Here is a 25,406-nt window from a genome sequence, read left to right on the forward strand (position 1 = left end):
CTCCTGCTGCTGTATCTGAACCAGTCAGGAAGGAACGAGAGACCTGAGAGTACCCTGGCCATCACTGGCTCGAGATCATACTCAGGTAAGTATTGGGGGTGCTGTGGGGGAAGCTGCATGCAGAAGGTTTTTTTTTTACCTTACAGTATAGAATGCATTAAGGTGAAAAAAACCTTCTACCTTAACCACTTTAAATGAACAAAAATCTAAGCAGATAATAAGAACAGAGCATTGTGGCATCAGACGCTCAACCAGCAACCAAGCAATTCTTGTTTACTTAGAAACAATGCAAAACTATAGGTAAATATTAAAAAAAGCTATGGTTAAATCCAGTTTTTCATTATAAAAAAGCATCAATGTATTTCTAAATACATCTTGCTATGTAAAGTACTGCGAAAACTGTTGGCACTGTTGGTACATTCTGTATTATCTTAATAATAATAATCTAGTATCAATACCTGAACCTATTCTTATATTAGCCTCCTGTATTACTCCTTACAAAAGACTGTGCAGACCTTATAACCACTTGCGCGCCACCCCACGTACATCTATTTGGTCGTTGTGCGCTGGATCATGTATCCGATTACAGCACAAGCCGATCAGCAGGTCCCGACCAATGATTGATCCCCAGGACCTGCTGACCGGCTCTGTCAATCACAGAAGAGAGCTCTGTGTAGTAAACTACACGGAGCCCTGTACACTGACAGGCAATCTTGCTGCTTTTTTTATTCTCTACAAGGCACGAAAAAAAACAACAAGATCACTGCATGAATGCAGCACATAACATACATTACACATTGTTACACATTTTTGGTCTTTTTTCGTTTATATCGCAAAAAAATAAATAAAAAAAAACAGTGGTGATCAAATACTACCAAAAGAAAGCTATATTTGTGTGAAAAAATATATATAATTTTAATATGCGTACAGTGTTGCATGATCGCTCAAATTGTCAGTTAAAGTAGAGCAGTGCCGAATAGCATAAAAAAAACCTGGTTAATGAAGGAGGTAAAACCTTTTGGAGGGCAAGTGGTTAACTTGCTTCAAATAGAAACTGCATTGCTTGTCATACAGTGTCTAAACATACGCCCTTAAGTAGCATAAAGTGCTGCTAATAAACCAAGCACTTATGATCTGTAAATACAGTAAATATTCAGTAATATCTGGCACACAACACACAGAATAGCTCAGTCAACAACATAAATAGTATTTGTCTAGAGTTAAATGATTCTCCTGACAACAGCTGTCAAATTAAATAATGTATCTGTTTCTCAAGTTGTCACATAAAGCAAAAAAGACCTGTGAGTGATTTACCAGATTTACCAAATTTACCAGACTAAAAAACTCAGCTTTATTTACAGTAACGAGAACAAAGAAAAAACAGTCCACTTCCCACCACTCAAATGCTAGCTAATGTATGCATTTACTGTATACACTTCCATAGAAGGCTGTTTGTGAACATAAAACATATGTAACTGTGTGTAACTAAAGTGGGGCGTCTTAGGCGTCTTCAACACCAAGCTGAAGTGGATCAAGAGCTGGTGTGAATAAAGGGTGTTAACAGCAGTTATAATAAAAAATAGTGCAGGGATCTGCTGCCCTCTGCTGTTACCTGCGAATATCACAGTGTTAAATATAATTATGTATTAGCACTTCCTGTCTCTGGGGAATGGCTTAAAAACCCCAGAAGATGGAAGTGAAAAGAGACAGAGTAGCTGACACCACATGTTTACATACAGGAGCTGCATTACTGCAATACTGTATGTTATCTAGACCAGAAGCAGAAACTACGTCATTGTACTGGCTCTTTAACTGTAGCTACCCATAACTTCTTGATCTGAATCCTAGTGACAGACAAGTCTCTGTCCTATTGTTATCATCTCACATGGACTGTACCAGATAGCTAGGTCTGTGCTACTGTATGTATGTAGTAGCCACCTTACACTATATTAGTAATGAACCTATTTATTGCTAAAATTGTTTATATACAGCTGCTGTTATTTTAGTTACCTCTGTCTCTTCTGGTCTGGGATTCTATAGTTAGTTTAAGCTTAGCACTCAAAAACCAGCATAGGCTACAGCCAGGTTAGGCATCTGATCAGGGACGATCCCAGGCGGGTTCTTAGGGTGCAGTGCGCCCAGGCGCCGCCTGGTGGGGGGCGCACTATCCTCTCCCGACCGCAAGTCTCTCACTGCAGCCTCGGAGCTGCCTGCTATATCCTTTGTAGTTGTGAGCTGAGGGGAGGGGCGACAGTGGGGGAGGCAAATTGACACCCACATTTTTTTCTAGCAGTTTTGTGTGCAGGGCCGCTTCTATTAGTGCACATAAGTCAGGGGCGCCGGAGGTGCCCCCTCCTCATTGTCTGGGGTTAGGGACAGCAGAAGGAAAGGGGACTTCTGGACCGACAAGCTCCATGTCTCCCCCCCGTCCAGGCGGGCAGATGGTGCATCCCAGTGAGCTGGGACACAAAGCAGCATCAGCAGATGGACTGTCTTTGGAGCCTGGCCGGGGGGCGGAGACTAAAGGTCAGCTGACTCGTGAGGGCTGAAGCTGATCTCGGCAGAGGTGTCACTGCTGCTAGTGTCAGACACCACGGAGCCAAAGTGAGTACTCATAGGCGTGCACACACTTTATCATCTCATGCACATTACATACTTGCCCACAGCAGTGACTGTCCCACTACAGCTCTCAAACTCTTTTTCTATCTTCCCCAGAAATCTCCTGTACATTCTATCTGTTCCCTGATTTTCTTAGATTCCCTCCATCTCAGTGTCTGCTCAGAGAACCTGGAGGTGGGTTCTGCTGACACTGTGCAAGGAGGGGGTGAGCTGATGTTCTAAGAAAAGTAAATTTAGGGAGATAAGCTGTCCGTTTTACATCAGCACTAATCAGGAGGATTTGATTGCAGGGAGATGAGAATGATAGAGCTATTACTACATACACCCCCCCCTCCCCCCCACACACACACACACACACACACTCTGTGTATATCCAGATAATGTGAAGAAACTTTATGACCATTCCATTAACCCTCTGTTATCAAAGTCTAATTCCTCACATTACCTAACCACTCAATACAAGTTAACTGTCCTCAATAAACAGAGCAGAGCACAGTGTTCACGGCCATTTACATGGTAGTGCAATTCTATGAACACTACATATTTGGAGAAAATCTGTTATTTTGAATTTACACAGTTTAGCTTTTTTTTTGCACACAAGCGCAGGTGTGGTTTTTATGCATCACATGTAGGGCTGCCCATTCATTTCAATGGGCTACCCTACTCATGAGCAACATGGAAAAGAAGTCCCTTCCCCATCCCCCACCAGCACTGCCACTGATCCCACTGTCATATACTACCCTAGCCTGTCCGTATACTACCCTACCTAGCCTGTCCGTATACTACCCTACCTAGCCTGTCCGTATACTACCCTACCTAGCCTGTCCGTATACTACCCTACCTAGCCTGTCCGTATACTACCCTACCTAGCCTGTCCGTATACTACCCTACCTAGCCTGTCCGTATACTACCCTACCTAGCCTGTCCGTATACTACCCATTATGGAAGTGTATGTGTAGTGTACTACATTACATGGTCTAAGGCTCGGTTTCCACTAGTGCGACTTGACACATGTCAAGTCGCACAGCAAGTCAAAAGCCATTGTTTTCAATGGGGCCCGTTTCCACTGCCGCGTCTTGAGTTGCGGCGACTTCAAAAGTAGATCGTTCACTACTTTTGAGCTGTCTTCAGTGCGACTTCCCTCTATAATGAGGGACAAGTCTCACTGAAAGCCGCAAACAACTTAAGCTACGAAGTCGCGCTAGAAGTAGCATGACCTCTTAGCCGCACTAGTGGAAACCGAGCCTGACTGTAACTTAGACTGAAGTTTAATGCATAGTAAAACGTTTTAGGCTTATGGAAGTGTATGTGTACTAATAATGCGCATTGTGCCGCACATTCACGAGCATATAGGGGGGGGCAGCAATTTTTATTTTGCCTAGGGCGCCAAAAATCCTTGCACCAGCCCTGGAGAGGAGGAGCCGTACAGAGGAAGCAGCGGCTTTGCTCTCTACTGCAGCCTCCTGCTTTCTCTGTACGGCTCCTCCTCTCACAGGCGGAGTGCATTTGATATCACTCCGCCTGTGAGCCGGGACTATGGAGGGGCCGTTCTAACAGTGACAGCCGCAGACCCGCTGAGATATCACACAAGAGCTTTACACCACAGAGCCCAGCACACCACAGAGCCCAACACACCACAGAGCCCAACATACCATTTTTCTATTGTTTGGTGACACTCTAATGTAGTCTCTCATCGGGGATGGAGGGGATTCTTTCTATCAGAGACTCTCCAATAGGCACAGAGAGGGCCTCTGTAAGATAAACCCCCCTCCAGGTCCCATTAGACTCTGTTGTAGTCTCTAATGGGGCCTGGTGGGGGGTCTTTCTAACATAGACTTTAAAATGCACACAGAGATGACCTCTGTTCGAGAGACCCCCCTCCAGGTCCAATGATACAACCCCATTGTAGTCTCTAATGGGGCCTGGTGGAGGCTCTTTCTAACAGACTCTCTAACAGAGGCCCTCTCTGTGTTCCTTGGAGAGACCCCCTCCAGGTCCCATTAGGAATGGGGAGGAGTTAGTAAGATGACCACTCCCACACGGGGGGCGCCATAAATATTTCTGCACCCAGGCGTATGTTACCCTAGGATCGGCCCTGCATCTGATGGCCACTTCCGGTAGATAGAGATGCAGTTGCATGTCAGATTAGAAATTACTAGGGAGGGAATAAAGTGCGGAGTAGATAGGTGACTCTGGGTCCCAGTGTTTCACCATGGTTTATGCTTGTGAAAAGCTGCATTCAAGGTTGGCTGGACAACAATTGGAGGATCTCTCCATCCCCACTGATCATATCTTCCAGTTTCTAAAACAAAGATGGACACCACATCGCGATCATCCTCAGGGTCCCCTATGAGTGAACTTTGCTACAACATTCATCTGGGGGTATCTCTATAATTATATAATTATATATACCCAGGTATATCTACACAATTTCACCAGGACTCCTATCGGGCCCTTTGCTGATAATACCTGTTTGTTCATTGGATATATGTACTATTGTTAATCTTTTCTTATATAAGTCTTGTATTGTTTCCATACTGGTGTGCATTTGTGTACCCCAAAAGAGCGCTACAATAGAAAAAAGAGATTTGAAGACAATTACTGTTTTTATTCTAAAGCAGTTGTTTCCAAACTACGACCCCACATGGTTCACTGCAAGATTTTATCTGTCTCTCTGCTGTAAGATGGGACTCAGATAGGGACTCCGATATAAGAGGGTCTTTGATGGTAAGCGGTGACTCTGATGGGCGCAAGTTTATTTAGAATGCCTTTCCTTTGTTTTATTGAATTTTTTTCTTTTGTTCTAAATCATATCATGCTCTAAATAAGGCTTATTTGCTCATTAATTTGATTCGTTAATTTCGAAAACTGATTCTTTTTTGGCCCGCCTATATTTGTAAAATATATGATTTGGCCCCCATACAGGATAGTTTGGAGACCTCAGTTATAAATTACATTTTGGATTTGGATTCATTTTGGATAGAATAAGTGAGGGGTATGACCCCTGTTATTTTAAATGTTTTGCCATCTCTGTCCCACTGGGGGGATTTCTTCTCGTTTCCTGTCCCATAGCCAAATCAGGAAGTGAGAAGATATCCCTCCAAAGTGAGAGGATTCCTGGTTGTCACCAGGGTTACCAGAACTAGTGACCCCATTGCTAGATTTCTTCTTATCCCCGTATTTTTGTTCACTGTCATTTCTAGTGAGAATTGTAAAGGAAAAAATGAAACTTTAAAAATAGGATTTTTTTTTTTTCATAGTGGCACTAGTTTTTCTAATTGATTCATTTATCCAATAGATCAAAAAAATAAATAAATAAATTGTATTGACAATTGTAACAAACAATATATTAGTAATGAAGTAATGAAGTTTAAAAGAAAAATATGATAATGTCTCTTTAAGCATGGTTACAAGTTTGTATTAGCAGATTAGTAGTAGATAAGGGATAGTATTACTACAGCTGCTTTTTCTCCCAGTTTCAAGTGCTCATGATTTACACCCACCATTTGACATACACAATTAAGCATTTGACATTATACTAGTGAGTGAGAGTAGAGAGTGAGTGAGTGATTAGCGAGTGTTGCCTGATACTGTACTGGAATATTACTTCGCAATGTCTTCTGGTATGGTAATGCAAGAACTGGTGTTAATGATTCACCCTGATTGTAAAAAAACTTTAGACAGAAATCAGCAGTTCTGGATGGAAGTTTGGATGGCCAAATGGGCAAAAAGGAATCATTTGTATGGCTCTGCCCATTTACCCATAAGCAGAAACTGAGCTCCTTGTTTTTGGGGTTTTGTGCTGCAATTGAGGATTTGTAAATACCTTCTGTTATAAGAACGTAATGCTGCATCTCACAGTACTTTTTGATTCCTTTATGGCCTCACCACACCCTAATGGTTTTACTGCTCCCCTGGACTAATGCCTCGTACACAGGCATCGATAGTTGGCCGTGAATTTTCGGCCAACGTCCGATCGGCCGATTTTCGGCTTGTTAGTATTATGCTTTCGACAACCGACTCTGACTTTTCGGCCGAATAAAATCTGGTGTGCAGGCTATAACATTTTGGTTGGCCGTCACCACAACGGCCGATTTTTCCGTCAGTCAGTACAGATTTCGGCAGACAAAAATCTGATGAGCAAGACTGGGCATGCTCAGAGATGAAAAAACACACGAAAAGTAAACCATCACATGACATCACTTCTGAAGTAGATTTTTGTTGGCCTGAGAAAATTTGTGTGCAGTCTAGAGCACATTTCAACCAACACAACAACACTGGACAAAAGTCGGCCGATCGGTCGGCCGATAATCGTTGCGTGTGTACGAGGCATTAGCCATACATCAGAGATCCGGTAAAAGCCTTAATGAGGGCTAAGAAGTCTAAAACAGCAATATGCAATTAGGTAATATTGACTCTGTAAGATTCTGGCTATGTTCTAACAGAGATCGGTGGTTCTGGATGTTTGGATGGCTAAACGGGCAAAAAGGAATTATTCCAACCACTTACCCATAAGCAGAGACTAAGCTCCCTGTTTTTGGGACTTGTTCTGGAAGTCAGGAGTTGTAAATACCTTCTGTTATAAGAAGGCAATGTTTTATCTCACAAAGATATCCTAAAATGCTTTTTTCAAATTAAAGTTCAGTTTGGCAAGTTTATTAAATTAAATGTACTTTTTTTAATGTATTCTTTGTAATAATTTCAATGTATTCTGTGAGTATGGACTCCAGACTGAATACAACTGCCAAGAAGCTTTTTATTTATGCCTATGTGCATTCTCATTCATTGACTTGTGTTACGCCTCTGTGCACCTGAGTACTAGTACTGGGGACTGTCACAATTCTGTGCCAATTACATGTCTCAGCAGATGCCTGCTGAGTTTGCTTAGCCTTTAATCATTCCAAAATATTCGAGGAGATAAGCCAGCTCGTTTTAGGCTGGCTATACACGGTTCGAATCTCAGCCCTGAATGGGCAGGCTGAATGTACCAAGATGACTAACTTGGGTACAACCAACCTGCTGGATTTGCTTATGATTATCGCAAGCTGCTGTTATAGCCGATAGTGACAATCACTGGCTTCTCCCAGTTGGGGGCGGCTTTTCCTTGGTTGGGAGAAGACAATGGCCTGGCAGGAGGGATTCCTGCATCAACACTGTCTGTGTTAATAAGAGAATCAAGCAAATTTATTGCCTGCAACCCATGGTTCCAGGCAGCATTTTTAGGAGAATCATTTCCTTCACTAGCTGAAACTTCTGATTTCCATGTGGTTGTAGTAAGGGTTTTTTTCTTGTGTGGTGTGACTTGTCTAGCATTTATGTATAAGTTAATAAATGTATACATTCACATGGAGATCCTCATAGATTTTTAACATGGTTTGGCTTGCAAAGTCATGCAAGGGCATTATAATTTATGTTAAGCTGGATATACACAGATACATTTTTCTTTTCGTTCAACCAACAGGTTGAAAGAAAATAAACTGACAAATTTCTGCATCCACTCAAGCGATGTGGATGCAGGATCTCCTCATCTCTGCTTTTGTATTCTAACAGAGGGGATTCCACTTCCCCCCACCTGAATACACCAATCAGCACTGTCATTGGCTGCAAGCGCTAATCAAATGCTGGTTTTCCTGCAGGATCGTTTCACAGATGCCAGTCTAACGACCAGCTTGTGTTGAACAGAGTGGGCTACACACATACCCAAATTGAGCCAGTTCCTGCTGAACCGGATGAATTTTGATATGTATGTACCCAGCTTTAGATTGGAAAACGCAACATATCATCTCTCTCTCTCTGAACTTCAGGTGAAGGTGAAGCAGTAAATAATGGGCATCATGATCCATGGGAAATTCAATTCTTTACTTAATAATGCCCTACATTTTGAATTCCCCCACTCTTTCTAAAATGCTACAGGTGTCAGTGATAATACCCCCCACCCCCTTGACAGCTACACTCTAAACTTCGGAAAATCAATAAAATATATGTGAAACAAAATTTTGGACCTTCCCTCAATGTTTAGTCTCATAGAAAGTGGTCATTAGAAAAAAATAATATGAGAGGGTGAAGTTGGGACATACAGCAGTAAAAACCAGGTTTCTAACCTTTCCGCATTATGGTGAAGAAAGTTTTGGCTTCAGATACACTTAACCAAATTTCAGATTGTTTTTTTTATATATACAATATTGTTTACATTTTATGCTGGATGAATACATTGAAATGGGGAGTTCTTTTCTGTTCTTAAGTTAACAGAGGTGTAATATGTAAAAAAGGTGAGGATGGAAATATGTAAATTTTACTGTATAGGGAACTGTCACTGCTTTTTCTATCTATTACCTTAAATAAGTATATATTTTTGCAGACTTAGCACGATGCCTATATGCCTGATCCTAATCACACAGCCAAGACAACACAGGAATGACTTAGTGACATCTCTGTGAATGTCCTAGAGTGGCTCAGCCAGAGCTCTTACTTGAACCCTATTAAACATCTCTGGAGAGACCTGTAAATGGCTGTCCACCGATGGTCCTCATCCAACCTGACTGATTTTTAGAGGATTTATTAAGAATGGCAGAAAATCCCCAATCCAGGTGTGCAAACCTTGTCGCTCCATAACCAAGACTCGTCAAAGACTCCAGGCTGTAATTGCTGACAATGGTGGTTCAACAGAGTACTGAGTAAAAGGTCTGAATACGTAAAGTGAAAACAAACATGTTATACTCACCTGCTCTGTGCCGTGGTATTGCACAGAGCAGCCCAGATCCTCCTCTTCTTGGGTCCCTTGGCCCCTCCCTTCTGCCGAGTGCAGCTTGCTATGGGGTACCAGAGCAGGCTCGCTCCCGAGCCGCGGCTGTGCGTGTCCATTCACACACAGAACCGAGACTCGGCTCCACCTCCACTCTCTCCTCATTGGCTCACTGGCTATGATTGACAGTACTGGGAGCCAATTGCTCCCACTGCTGTCTCAGCCAATGAGGAGGGAGAGTCCCCAGAGAGCCGAGGCTCTCATGAACATCGCTGGAGGAAGATCAGGCTCAGGTAAGTATTAGGGGGCCTGGGGGGGCTACTGCACAGAGAAGGTTTACCTTCATGTAGAGCTGCATGATTAATCGTTAAAAGATTATGACCTCGATTCAACCCCCCCATGATCTTAATCCAGCATTTCCACTATTCATGTAACAAGTGCAAGGCAAATCCCTGCTCACAGCTGTCAAAAAAAAAGCAGCCGGAAATGTTTATTAACAACATTACTCAGCGCTAAAAGAGAGATTAAAAAGAAACATTGTATCTTTCTGTTCATTTACAGATTAAAGGGATGAACTTCAGTCTGTAAATGAAATTAGTTTAAGGCAACCTTGCCAAGTAAAAATAAAAATATATATATTTTTTGGTTTTTAATAAATTGTTCCTCTGTTTAACCCCTTATTAACCCTTAATTTACTATAATCAGCCTTAATAACTTCTTATTCTCCTTTTCAATTTAATTAGTATTTTTCTTCTGTTTTTTTTTTTATTTACTTCTATTTTATCAACTAATAATAATTAAAACGTTGTTTTTGTTTGCTTTGTTCATTAATATTTTTATAACTTTAACATATATTTACATGTTTAACAATGAAAAAAGCGCAAAATTTAAAGAAAATTTTTTTATTTAATTTGGAAAATAACTTTTCAATGCTTTTGTAGCATTGCTGACAGCTGAAGTACTAACAAAAAAGTTGTAATAGGTATCGGTAATTGGTATCGGCGGGTACTAAAAATGAAGACCCTAATATAACTTAATGGTAATATTTTTATTTCTTTAAACATTACATTATTTTTCACTGCACTTCTTTAAATTTGATTGAAGCAAAGAGTATTGTGTCTTATTTTATTGCCATCTTGTTTGATAACCTAATGTTCGGGGTTGTAAATCTTTCAAATAAAAAAGTTCTTCAGAATCATGAGAGAATCCTGATCTTTATTCTAAGCAAAAAAACTGTGGTTTCTATTTTTATCTAGAATCGTGCAGCTCTACCTTCGTGCATGAATGTAAAACATTTTGAGCCTTTAGAACGTGTGATTTTTTTTCTTTTTTTCTTTTTAATAAATTTACAGATGTGTCTAAAATTCAGTTTTCACTTTGTCATTACTGAGTGCAGATTAATGAGAAAAAAAAAAAGAATTTACACAACTGTAGTATCAGGCTGCAATATACCACAATTGAAAAAAGTTAGGGGGACTGAATACTTTATGAATGCACTGGTTATAGTCATATATTTCAGGATCAGCAGGTGGCACTGTTTTGTAACAGCCGATCTTCTCTGAACACTGTTTTATTGGGTTATGGCTTATATTTATTCACTTGATTGCTTTTTCCATGTTGCGTCACACATTTTAAGTATATGGCAACAGGTGCAGCCAAGGAAAGCAACTGCTCTTGGGCCACAATGTTTAGCTCTGATTCACAGACACATGCTTCACTCTTTTCTTGTACTAACGGAGGCATCCTTACAATAAGCTTATCAGAATTTGTTATATTATAGTGTTACTAATATCGTGTATAAATGGATTTAATTAAAGCCAATCTCTGGGGGGGGGGGGGGGTCATAGTAACATAGGGAAGTGGTCAGGATTTTTACCTTATTTATAATTGTGCAAAATGGATGGCATGAAAGGAAGGCATTCATGGCTTACAATTGTCATGTGATCTGCTGTGATTGGTCACAGTGGTCATATGGTACCGGCATCGGGCCAATACACTGCTCAGCCCATCAGGCACAGCCGGAGACAGGCCCAGCAGCCGCGTGTGGGGCGCGGTCCAGCAGGACGTCATATGACATCCACCCGGATCGACAAAAGTCCTGCCTGGCCTTCATTTTGCTATAGCCTAGGCAGGAACTGGTAAAATAAGTAGTCCTATTTTGTTTTTATTACAGTGTTCTGTCCCACAGGGGACACAGTACATGTGGTACTTTGTCCCATCTTCCTTCCTGCTTTGGAAGTCTAGCTACGTGGTCAGACAGGACGTCCCCCTTCCACAAATTCCTCCATAGTCATCCAACAATGCAGCTAGCAAGGAAATAACTCCAAGCCATTGCTTGAGACAAGTGTTGGAAAGAGGAATTCAGAGGGAGATGGGACAAAGCACTACATGTACTTTGTCCTCTGTGGGACAGAACACAGGGATAAAAAAGAAATGAGACTTCTTTTTTAAATGCAAGCTAAAACTACCTATAGGCAAGCTGCATTTGTCCATCTACAAAAGACCTAATTATATGGAGATAAGGCCACGATTCTTCCCCTGCAATAAGCCCTATTTGAGCTGTCACCCTTGGGCTCATGGAAAACCGAATAGGAATTGAGTGGATACATAAGTCCAGCAGCAAATTTTCAATGGAAATGATTATAATCTACACTTTAGAAAACAAAGGAAGTCTACGGCTCCTATTATAGTTTATAAAGTGTATATATAAAGTATTTTTCCAAAGTAGTGATTGGCAAATCAGGTTTAATTTGTCAGGGGTTCAGCCAGTCCTGTTTAACATTGGGTAAACCCAAACTTAGTGGCAAATCCAATTAAACTCTATAGAATTAATTTAAGTTGGAAAAAATACTTTTTTGTGTAGTTATAGCAGCAACTTTTATATTAGGCGGTAATAGGCCCACTTTGACCGGCAGATAGAAATTGGAAGTTGTTTGTCCCTATTCTGTCTGATGCAAAACTGCCTTCCCTCTGGCCAATTTCTAAAAAGCCATCATTAAGAATTAGGAGACAACAGATGATATAGTGGAGTAAAATTTAGCCAGCAGTGGAACATTTTTAATGAGGCAAAATTATCTAAAATGTGCTAGAGAAAAAGTAAACAGGCAGGTGTTTTACTGCAAAAATTAAAAGATTGTGGGTGACACAGCAGTAGAAAATTGGCCCATAACAAGATACTTTTTAACAGAAAAGCTGGGTCCAAATTTATTAGGGAGCAAGAGCACAGTCTAAAGTTTTATAGGGATTAGCATACTGCTGAGGATAAAGTATAAAGTATCAAACTATCCAGCCGCAGGACAGTATTAATTGGGGCAAATAGGCCCAACCGGTGTATGCCTAACTTAATTTTTATCTATGGGGTAAGTTTAGTGTAAGTATTATAAAATGAGGTGGTGTAAGTGCACAATGTTTCTGTATTTTTTTTTTCCTTTTCTTTTAAATAATGCAACACTGTGCTGTAAAGAATCGCAGTTTCAAGAACAGGTGGTTAGTAACAAGTGAATGTTGTGCTTTGAGCACCCCAAACATAAAAAATGCTCTATCAACATAAAATAAAATTATAAACAAATGAAATGAAAATCCTAAAATCCCTGAAAGGCCCGCTTCATTTTAAAGGGAAGCTTTGCAGCAAAAAAAAGCTGTTTAACTCAAAAAAGGCCCTATCAACACTCAACACATAATAAAAAAAATATTCCCATTATTAAAGGATAAGTTCACCGTTTACAACATGTTACATGTTACACCTATATTTAGGGTGGAACGTGAAACATGTGAAACATGTTACAAAGAGACCAGCCCCCGCACCTCCCCAATCCCAGATCTGACAGCTAGTGGGGATCTTCTATTCTGTGGACATGGTAATTAATTCTCTCTTCCTGTCAGATTACTGTATATCTGCATGCCCATATGGGATGTACGGGCTCAAAGATGCACTGACAGATCTGAAGGAGACCTATGTGGCACTAGTTATCTGCTGATCACTTGCTTTACAGGCTCCAAAAAAAGGAAATAAATAATAATGCACATTTTTTTACCTGCAAAAAATGTGTATTTATTTATTTTTTTGCTAAAAAGTGAACTTATCCTTTAACCACTTCCTACAAATTGACGTAGCTTTATGTCGGCACGGAGAAGTGGTTGTACCAGGGTGATGCCTGCAGCTAGAGGCATCATCCTGGTACCCTTTTTTAGAGCCAGCGGTCGGCTTTCAGGTGATAATGGCCGATGCGACTCGGGAGCTGCTAAGCTGTTACCCCAGCGAGCAACCCCTCCCGCCACCTTCAACGGCTCTGCCCGGGTCTCCCGTCCCACATAAAAACTCCAAATACTACCCCAGGAACAAAAACAAATTTTTAAAGGGAACCTTTGCAGCAAAAAAAAAAAAAAGGTTTGCTATGGACTGGACAACAACTAAAAGTCCCCGCTGACAAATCTTTCACAATATAAAACTAATGCTGGCCATACACGCACAGAATTTCGTCAGAAAACGCTCGTTTTAGGAAAGATTGTTCGAAAATGGGGCCGTTAGTGAACACAAGTTTACACACGATTTTGATCGTGTGTCTGGCTAATGTCGATGGATCCATAGCGAAAACTTTTATCGTTTCAACGAAAGTTTAAATGGTAAAATTGAAACAAAAATAATATTCTGACTTGTATTGCGCATGTCTTTGAAATATCAGTTATGATCATTATGATCATGAAAACGATTATGTAAAAGAGTTTATTGTGTCAGTTAGTGGCCAATTCGCTTTCCACCGACGAATAATCGTTCAGTCTGCAAACGGTCGAAATTCTGTGCGTGTATGGCCATTATTATAAAATAAAATTGTTTTGAGTTTTGTAGGTAGATATGCTGTGCAGTCCCCAGCACAGCTTCCTTTCACTTTTCTTCCCAGGGTCACAGTCAGCCCCGCTCTGCCTAAAGTTCCATGATCAGATGTCGCTCTCACCTCCATCTCTTGCCATGATAAGCATTTACTCTGTCTTGCTATACCCCCACAATCAGCTGCTGTTCTGTTTCTATCCCAGAGTTACCAATCAAAGGTCACCCTGCCTACCCACCTCCCCACTGCCTACCAATGCAATGTATATGATATATGTGTATGTGATATGCAGTGTACGGAAGATTTGAAATCCTAGCTTGTTCTCAGTTTTGATGATATATGTTCCATAGATAGATAGATAGATAGATAGATAGATAGATAGATAGATAGATAGATAGATAGATAGATAGATAGATAGATAGATAGATAGATAGATAGATAGATAGATAGATAGATAGATAGATAGATAGATAGATAGATAGATAGATAGATAGATAGATAGATAGATAGATAGATAGATAGATAGATAGATAGATAGATAGATAGATAGATAGATAGATAGATAGATAGATAGATAGAATCCTAAGGGTCCTTGGTACCATGTGTAACTTCCATATCTATTTGCATGTATGCAACTTTTTAAATGAGGCTGGCAATACATGATTCTATTTTCTCGTACAATTTTCCTTAAGATTTACCTTAAACTATGTAGCGCAAGGGACTGCCTAATTGGATACAATTGAAACTTGTTTAGTTTTGACCTCATATTATATGGTTTTTCGTAGATTTAAAGGAAAAGTGTATAAGGGAATTGAACATGTATGAACATGTGTGTTTTTGTTGGTTAGTAGGATTAAGTGCAGTGCATTAAAATAGCTCAAACGTGGGCTTGCGGGTGTGCTAGGATGATAAGAGACCTCTAATTTTAGAGAGAGACGTCTCTTGTTTCATGCTGATAGTAAGCAAAGACAAAAACCGATGTGTGCTTACTGTAAGCATAAACCCAACACAAAATCTCAAGCATTTCTTAACTCTACTAAGAGGTGGTCTTTTCTTCACAAATTCTAAAGTAAAGGTCCAAGTATATTTTCTACATACACAAAAATACTACTTGTGAGGTACAAATACACCTTAGATTGGTAACGTTAAAGCAATGAGGTTTAGCACAGTGGCTAAGTGGGTAGCATTAGGGTCATCAGTTTGAATCCTAATCACAGCACTATTTGCTTGAAATTGGATGTTCTTCCTGCCCCTATGTGGGTTTCCTCCCATACTCCAAAGACATGCTGGTTATTTGGATCCTGTCTAAACTGGCTCTAGTATGTGTATGAATGTGAGAACTTAGATTGAAAGCTCCTTAAAGGCAGGGACTGACGTGAATATAAAAAATACACTATATTGTCAAAAGTATTGGGACACCTGCCTTTACACGCACATGAACTTTAATGGCATCCCAGTCTTAGTCCGTAGGGTTCAATATTGAGTTGGCCCACTTTGCAGCTATAAGAGCTTCAACTCTGCTGGGAAGGCAGTCCACAAGGTTTAGGAGTGTGTCAATGGGAATGTTTGACCATTCTTCAGGAAGCGCATTTGTGAGGCCAGGCATTAATGTGGACAAGAAGTCCTGGCTCTCAGTCTCAGCTTTAATTCATCCCAAAGGTGCACTTTGCTTTGTGCACTGGTGTGCAGTCATGTTGGAAAAGGAAGGGGACATCCCCAAACTGTTCCCACAAAGTTTAGAGCATGAAATTGTCAAAAATGTCTTGGTATGCTGATGTCTTAAGAGTTCCCTTCACAGGAACTAAGGGGCCAAGGCCAACCCCTGGAAAAACAACCCCTTACTGTAAACCCCTTTCCACCAAATGATTTGGACCAGTGCACAAAACAAGGTCCATGAAGACATGGATGAACTTGACTGGCCTGCACAGAGTCCTGACTTCAATGCAATAGAACACCTTTGGGATGAATTAGAGCAGAGACTGCGAGCCAGGCCTTCTCGTCCAAAATCAGCGCCTGACCTCATAAATGTGCTTCTGAAAGAACACATTCATTCAGTCAAACATTCCCATGGATACACTCCTAAACCTTGTGGACAGCCTTCCCAGAAGAGTTGAAGCTGTTATAGCTGCAAAGCATGGGCCAACTCAAAATTGAACCCTACGGACTAAGACTGGGATGCCATTAAAGTTCATGTGGTGTAAAGGCAGGTGTCCCGATACTTTTGACAATATAGTGTATTTTTTATATTCACGTCAGTCCCTGCCTTTACCTTCCTAGCGGTATCCCGAGTGTGGATTGGGTTAATATTCAGTGCCATAAGCGGTAACCGCGAGCCAAACTTGGGATTACCCCAGAGTGATACTTACCTTGTGTTTGGTATAATGGCAGGGGTCCCAATACTTTTGACAATATAGTGTATATGTAAACCACTGCGTAAAGTGTTAGCACTATATAAATACCTGTAATGAATAATTACATCATATAAACACTATTTTCACGGTACCTTGCTTATAACTGATACAACATCTCCCTTCTTCAGCGAAAGTTCATCTGGCACAGCAGAAGTATAATCAAACATAACTCGGGCATATTCCTTACAGGGTGATGGGCCTAGGAATACATAGTTAAACAACATAGTTAAAAATGATTCACATGGTAAATACACATTTACACCGCATTTCAGGTTCTTCAATATTAAGATTAAAACTGAATATGAGAAAAATGATTAGATGAAGGGTTGAAATGCATATATATCAGCTCAAACTGAACTGAGAGTGCATAGGCATAGTACAGTATAAGCAAATAATGTATTGAAACACATTAATGTTTTGCACTTATAAAAGCCAGGCAGAATAAAGAAATCAAATTCCTGAAATGCATGCCCACCCACACTTGGTAACTTTGGGAAGAGGAGCCAAGCCCCATTGAACTGCGTGGCTCCACAGAATTTAATTGATGAGAGAAGCATTCCTGCCCCGCTATCCAGCACTTGTGGACTGGACAGTCACATAATGGCCACGGATGGCTCTACCTAAATCCACCATAGGGACTGTCTATAAATTTGCTTGTTCCAGCTTTTGGGAGCTCAAGATTTTACCTATATAATTGAATACATTTTTTGCTTTTATCGCAATGCCCATGTATTCCCTCTGTATTTTTCACTGAGCATTTTGCATTAATTCTGCTACTCTAAAACTGGTAAAAATGCTAAAAAAAAGTCCAGTTGTAGAAAGAGCATCAATAATTTTAAAAAGTCGAACTACATAGTGCAGTACATTGATTTTTTTTGTTCTTAATGTAAATGGGTTTTTAGGTCTGTATGGACACACACTGATAAACAGTGGGGATCAAACGTTTGGGCACCCCAGGTAAAAATTTGTATTAATGTGCATAAAGAAGCCAAGGAAAGATGGAAAAATCTCCAAAAGGCATCAAATTATAGATTAGACATTCTTATAATATGTCAACAAAAGTTAGATTTTATTTCCATCATTTACACTTTCAAAATAACAGAAAACAAAAAATGGCCTCTGCAAAAGCTTGGGCACCCTGCAGAGTTAATATGTTGTACTGCCCCCTTTGGCAAGTATCACAGCTTGTAAATGCTTTTTGAAGCCAGCCAAGAGTCTTTCAATTCTTGTTTAACCACTTGCCTACAGTGCACTTTCACCCCCTTCCTGCCCAGACCGATTTTCAGCTTTCAGCGCTCTCACATTTTGACTGAGAATTACTCAGTCATGCAACACTGTACCCATACAAAAATTGTGTCCTTTTTTTCACACAAATAGAGCTTTCTTTTGATGGTATTTGATCAATACTGGGTTTTTTATTTTTTGTGCTATAAATAAAAAAAGACTGAAATATCGTGAAAAAACGCATTTTTCTTTGTTTCTGTCATAAAATTTTGCAAATTAGTAATTTTTCTTCACAAATTTTGGCCAAAATTTATACTGCTACTTATCTTTGGTAAAAATAACCCAAGTAAGTGTATATTATTTGGTCTTTGTGAAAGTTATAGAGTCCACAAGCTATGGTGCGAATCATTGAAAATTGATCACACTTGATCACACCTGATGTACTGAAGGCCTATCTCATTTCTTGAGACACTAAAAAGTCAGGAAAGTACAAATACCCCCCAAATGACCCCTTTTTGGAAAGTAGACATTCCAAGGTATTTAATAAGGGGCATGGTGAGTTTTTTGAAGTTGTAATTTTTTCCCACAATGCTTTGCAAAATGAAGATTTTTATTTTTTTTTTATTTTTTTTTACAAATTGCCGTATTAACAGGTTATTTCTCTCACACAGCACATGTATACTTGCAACTACACCCCAAAACACATTCTACTACTCCTCCTGAGTATGGCGATACCACATGTGTGAGACTTTTTTACAGCCTGACCACATACAGAGGCCTAACATTCAAGTAGCCCCGTCCGGCATTCTAGGAGCACAAATTACACATATAATTTCCTGACAACCTATCGCACTTTTGAAGGCCCTGGAGCACCAGGACAATGGAAACCCCCATAAAATGACCCCATTTTAGAAAGCAAACAGCCCAACGTATAATTTTTGAGGCATAATGAGTCTTTCGAATATGTCATTTTTTTCCACAAGTTTTTGGAAAATGTGGAAAGAAAATGAAAACACATTTTTTTTTACACAAAGCTGTCCATTTATGCAATATTTCTAACACATAGCATGTACATAGCAAAAATTGCACCCCAAAATACATTCTGCTATTCCTCCTGAGTATGGTGATACCACATGTGTAACACTTTTTCACAGCCTGGCCACATACATAGGCCTAACATCCAAGTAGCGCTTTACACAAAGTTGTCCATTTATCCACTTTAAGACTGGGCCTATTTTTGACACTTGGTGTTTACAAGCTAAAATCATTTTTTTTTGCTAGAAAACTACTTGGAACCCCCAAACATTATATATTTTTTTTTAGCAGAGACCCTAGAGAATAAAATGGAGATCGTTGCAATATTTTTTATCACACCATATTTGCGCAGCAGTCTTCCAAATGCGTTTTTTTTGAAAAAAAATTCACTTTTTTGAACTAAAACATAAGAAAACAGTAAATTTAGCACAATTTTTTTCCATAATGTGAAAGATAATGTTACCCTGAGTAATTAGATACCCAACATGTCATGCTTCAAAATTGCGCATGCTCACAGAATGGCGCCAAACATTGGTACTTAAAAATCCCCATAGGCAACATTTTAAAAATTTCTGCAGGTTACTAGCTTAGAGTTACAGAGGAGGTCTTGGGCTCAAATTATTGCTCTCGCTCTAACGATTGCGGCGATACCTCACATGTATGGTTTGAACACCGTTTACATATGTGGGCGGGACTTGCGTATGCGTTTGCTTCTGCGCGCGAGCTAACGGGGACAGGGCGCTTTAATTTTTTTTTTTTTTTTTCCTATTTATTTTATTTATTATTTTTTTATTTTTACACAGTAAAAAAAAAAATGTTTTGATCATTTTTATTCCTATTACAAGGAATGTAAACATCGCTTGTAATAGAAATAGGCATGACAGGTCCTCTTTATTGTGAGATCTGGGGTCAAAAAGACCTCACACCTCACAACTACACTAAAAAAGCAAAAAAAAAAAAAAATTGTTGAAAGAGGAAAAAAAAAAAAGCAAAAAAAAAAGCGGCCCTTTAAACCGGTTGCTAGGCAACGTCTTTTGACGTAGCTCCGGTCCTCCAAGACCATAGAGTTGAGTGAGGGCCATCTTGTCCTCACTCGACTTCCTGTCTCTGAGGATCCGGGACCGGATAGTTTTCCCCGCTGCCGGCGGGTCCGGTAAGCTGGGAAAACGTCTGGGACGCGGCAGGAGGGGGGGGGGGCACCTCTTCCCCTGCACCGTAAGGGTAATTCCGCGGTGAATCCGCCACTGGGACCACCCTTATCTGAAAGCCGACCGCCCGCCGTTTCAAAAAATACCAGGGTTATGGGGGCTATCTGCTGCCATAACCCCAGTATTTAGCTTTTAATGGCCGACGCATATAGTCGTTAGGCGGTCAGTAAGTGATTGCATGTATATGGCAAACAGGTGACGATGACTGATGGGGTGACAGGTGACGATGACTGATGGGGTGACAGGTGACGATGACTGATGGGGTGACAGGTGATGATGATTGATGAGGTGACAGGCGACGATGATTGATGAGGTGACATTGACGATGATTGATGGGGTGACAGATGACAATCACTGACGGGGTGACATGTGACGATGATTGATGGGGTGACAAGTGACGATCACTGATGGGGTGTCAAGTGACGATGATTGATAGGGTGACAGGTGACGATGACTGATGGGGTGACAGGTGACGATGACTGATGGGGTGACAGGTGACGGTGATTGATGGGGTGACAGGTGACGAGCGATGGTCACTGATGGGTGACAGGTGACGGTGCACGGCGGTACTGATGGCAGTCTCTGGTGACCGGTGAACTTTAGGCTACATTCACATGTGAGCGTAGCGATCATGGGCAGAATCACTGCGATTCTGCCCGTGATCCAGAAATCATTGCAAATCGCGGGACGCCTGTGCGTTGCCTGTGATTTGCAATAGCACCCCAAACGCTGTGCGATGTTGCAGCGATTTCCGCCTGCCGAATCAAAGTAACATCACGCAAACAACGCATGACGCCCCAAAGAAACTCTTGTACCTTTTTTGGGCGTCATGCGATGTTTGCGCGATGTTACCGTGATTCGGCAGGCGGAAATGGCGGCAACATCGCACAGCGTTTGGGGTGCTATTGCAAATCACGGGCAGCGCACAGGCGTCCCGCCATTTGCAATGATTTCTGGATCGCGGGCAGAATCGCGGTTATTCTGCCTGCGATCGCTACTCTCACATGTGAACGTTATGGGTGTCAATTTCTGGGCACTGATGAGGTGACTGTTGGGTGACAGGGGACATGGGGGGGGGGGGCTGAGGACTGTGTGTGGGGACCTTTATTTGTGTGCTTTTTACTTTTTACAGGGGTACAGAGCAGTAACTCACTATTTCTAGCTCTTCTCCCCTCATACTGGAAACTGTATGAGGAGAGAAGAGCTAGTAACACTGAGTTACTGCTCTTTGTTTACATTTTGTGATCGGCTGTGAATGGATTCACAGCCGATCACATAGTAAACAGTCACTGTCAATGACTGTTTACTACCGCCGGTGACAGCTGTGTTCCTACAGAACACAGTGCCACCGACATGACCGCGCTGCGCGCTCCCGATTGCGCATGCGCGGTCATCTCCCGGGCGCCTCCATTGTGATCGGCTGTGTCATTGGAACACAGCCGATCACGTGGGAAACAGCCATGCCTATTGGCTGTTTCCCCCCTGCCGGTGATCGGCTGTGTCCCGGGGACACGCCGACACCGGCAGTGCACGGCGGCGCGCCCGCGATCGCGCGCCTGCCCTGCTTGAATGGGCGGACGTCATATGACGGCCGCTCAGGATAATAGCCGCACCTTCCCGCCGTCATATGACGGCGGGCGGGCGGTAAGTGGTTAAGGTATCTTTGCCCATTCTTCCTTACAAAAGTCTACCAGTTCTTTGAGATTTCTGGGCTGTCTGTAACGCACTGCTCTTTTAAGGTCTATCCATAGATTTTCAATTATGTTGAGGTCAGGAGATTGTGAAGGCTATAGCAAAACCTTCAGTTTACCCCTCTTGATGTAATCCCCCTTGGATTTCGAGGTGTGTTTAGGATCATTATCCATTTGTAGAAGCCATCCTCTCTTTAACTTCAGCTTTTTCACAGATGGCATCAAGTTACCATCCAAAATTTGCTGAAATTTTATTGAATCCATTTTACCTTCTACTCGTGAGATGTTCCCTGTGCCACTGGCTGCAATACAACCCCAAAACATGATTGATCCACCCCCATGCTTAACAGTTGGACAGAGGTTCTTTTCATAAAATTCTGTGCCCCTTCTTCTCCAAACGTACCTTTGCTCATTCCGGCCAAAAAGTTCAATTTTAACCTCATCGGTCCACAGAACTTGTTTCCAAAATGCATCAGGCTTCTCTATATGTTCATTTACAAAGTTCAAACGCTGATTTTTATACAAGTATCTCTTTATAGTGGAATAGTGTACCACAACTCCAGTGTCTGCCAGATCTTTCTGGAGGGATCGTGCAGTCAAACGTGGGTTTTGAATTGCTTTTCTCACAATCCTGCGAGCTGTTCTGTCTGATATTTTTCTTGGTCTTCCAGATCTTGCTTTAACTTCCACTGTTCCTGATGACTGACATTTCTGATGGTGACATTACCATTGAATTTCTTTGTAACAGGGTGGCCTCCATGATAATTTATTTATTTATTTGCATTTATTTATTCAGTTATACACTGGAAGCACTTTAATTGCGCGACACTAGTAATTTATTTATTTAACCCACACTTATGAGAGAGTGCTGTGCTCGCTGCAGTTATAAATAGTGCTTAAACCCGTTTGCTCGCAGGATTATTTGTTTAGACGGGGTGGCCTCCTTGTCACCTCCAGAAGTGCTGGCTCGGCATCCGTTCCTTCCCCCTGGGCTGTTCGGCAACCCGGAGGCTTGGTCCTTCCCCTGATGCTCCTGCCCCTATGTGAATCGGTGGAAGCCTGGTGCGTGACGTCACTCCGCCATCATGGATGGACATCCGGGGACCAAGCTGGAATACGCGCCAACTGAGGTGAGGTGGAAGCAGGCCTGTCTGGCATCAGTGGGGGCACCGCTATCATCCCACGATCCATCTCCCAGCTCCACGGGCTTGGACCTGTGGCATCCCCCCACCGGCTGGGCTTCACTAGCAACATCTTATTTGCTTGGTAAACTTTATTATTATTATCTTTATGTAGCACCCTACAGGTAAGTAAAGATATAGTGGGCCTTGTCTGCCTAACAACAGGGCTGTGATTTATTAGTCAGGATGTCATGGTTTCCAGGTGTGCCTGCTAAAGGGGGAGTCTCCCCACTGGCTCCTGTGAGAGGCTTCTCATAGGGCGGTGGAGGAAACCCAATCAGGGGACACATCCAGGCTTGTAACTACCCCAGAAAGCAGATTGTGCTGCAAAGGATTCTGGGAGTGGGTATAAGTTTGGGGTGGCACATGAAACAATGTCTTTGGCGGGAGCAGAGTCCCAGGAGGGAGAGAACGGCTGTCTCCCCTCCTGCCTGAGGAGGAGGATCTCGGGGTGCTGCCTGAAGATCCAGAGAGTGCTGAGCTAAGCTGAGGGTATCCGGTGTGCAGAGAACCTGCAGAGAGTCCGAGGGGTCCAGTCACAGGAAAGCCTACACAGGTCGTGAGTACTTAGGATTGTCCCTGGGGGTCTGCCTAAAGTTAGAGGGGACCACTCCGGAAGAGGTTCGAGGATTCAGTGCCAGCTAGTGGTGAAAGGGGGTACCTAGGTTGAGGACCCTGAAGGGACAGAGGGGGTACATAATCAGTGGACCCTGAAGAGCTTAAAGTGTAAAGGGGGCGCCTGTGGTTTGGGCCCTGAAGTGATAGTGCACAGTGTGACGTGTGCCAGTTGAGAGTTGCAGCAGTACAGGAACTTACAAGGAGTTTCTAATCCAGTGAAGTGCTGGAGGGAGCCATTCAGCGACTCTGAGCTATTGTAGTGTTACAAGTCAAGCAGTTCAAAAGTCCTGGATCTTCTGGACTAAAATCGAGGATCCAGCACAGTTTCAGTAATTACACAGTGTTCAAGCGTCAGGAAGCGTTGGCTAGCGTCGGCTGGCGTCAAGACAGCGCTAATAGGCATTTTTGCCAGAAAAGTCCCACAATTGTATCTAGTTGAGCCTAAAGGAGTATCCCACTCATTCCCTTCTCCCATCCCCTTAAATACAATAAAACCACAAAACAAAGATGCCGGAGTTGTCAATGTCTCAGTGCTCACACCCAGGGCCACAGCTCACAAAGGCTGGAGGGGTAACCGGTACCGATGACAAACCCACATCAGGCTACAGGCCTGTAAAACCTGCTACATTTATTTCTATTCTTCACTAGCAATTCAGCATGGTCCTTGTTGCTACCTTTATCTTTGTCATACCTACCAGCATTTTTTGTATGACTCTTTTTTGGACATCTTCATCCAGACATGTTTATAGATACATTTAAATTTCTTTTGTTTGTGGCTTGACTTTAACATTCTATACCCTATATGAATTCTATATTCCATATCTATATGTGTTGTCTCCTGAGTAAGAACACACCTTTGCCTGGATGCAGTAGCACTCTATTTTAAGTAATATAGCCTGCATTAATATATGCACCTGTATGATATCTATATATATATATATATATATATATATATATATATATATATATATATATATTGTATATATTTGAGCCTTTCATGTACCAATATTTGATCTTGTTTATCACATACATATCTCCCCTTTTTTTTTCTTTTTTCTGTTTACCAGATAGCCTTTCCATCTTCATGCCTATCCCCCCTCCTGGTGTGTACTCTGGTAGGTCTTGCTGGATCTTATCCGGGTGCTGCTATTATCAAAGCTACTTCTGTCCCCGGGCAATGTGATGGCTATCATTGTTTTTAAACTTTCTTGGCTGCTGTATGTAAGCTTCAATTGTTGTCAACATGTAAGTGTAATCTCCAACTAAGGGATAAACAATAACTTTTTATATGATTACTATGATGTTTATAATTCCTTTTTGGTTCATTATGGAAGTGATCCATTCTACTAAAGCATACACCCCTGAGGAAAGGTTGAATTTCTGAAATTTGTCAGTTGTCCTCTATGTATGTTCTGCCATGGTGTCTTCATCACGGCAGCTTTTGGAACATGTAGAACTGTATCCACTTATGTCATTTTGCACTATGTTGGCTTGACTATACACCAGCCTTCAACTGTCTTTTAACGATTTTCCTAATAAAATTTGTACTTGAGTTCTGTTACAAATACTGTCTTGATAATTCATACTTTATTATGAATTGATCATGTGTTACAGGCCACTAAGTCCCATTAAGGTTTTTTTTCCTGTGCTTTCTATACAATTGGGGATGTTGGCCTGATTACCTTATCGACTATACAGCACAAAGACAGATACACAAATATGCAGCCCCACTGAAAAAAGCCCAGTCCAGTTGGGCCACATATTTGCGTACATGTGGCGCCAAAGGGTTAAAAAATGCAAATTAATGCACTTGGGTGCTTTAAATATGCATCAGGATGGAAAAGGATCTGG

The 25,406-nt window shown here is 41.5% G+C and overlaps 1 protein-coding gene across 1 annotated transcript in view; it reads right to left on the bottom strand.

The window, feature by feature from the left end:
• The window catches only part of SH3D21 (SH3 domain containing 21), a 217,924-nt gene that overhangs the window by 62,993 nt on the left and 129,525 nt on the right, over positions 1-25,406 (bottom strand). Inside the window, exon 8 of the mRNA XM_082246910.1 lies at positions 16,691-16,797. Coding sequence (XP_082103036.1) covers positions 16,691-16,797 — 107 coding nt within the window. The remainder of the gene's footprint in view (positions 1-16,690; positions 16,798-25,406) is intronic.

This window comes from Pelophylax lessonae, assembly GCF_965119305.1.
Source record: "Pelophylax lessonae genome assembly, chromosome: 2".
Taxonomy (NCBI): Eukaryota; Metazoa; Chordata; class Amphibia; order Anura; family Ranidae; genus Pelophylax; species Pelophylax lessonae.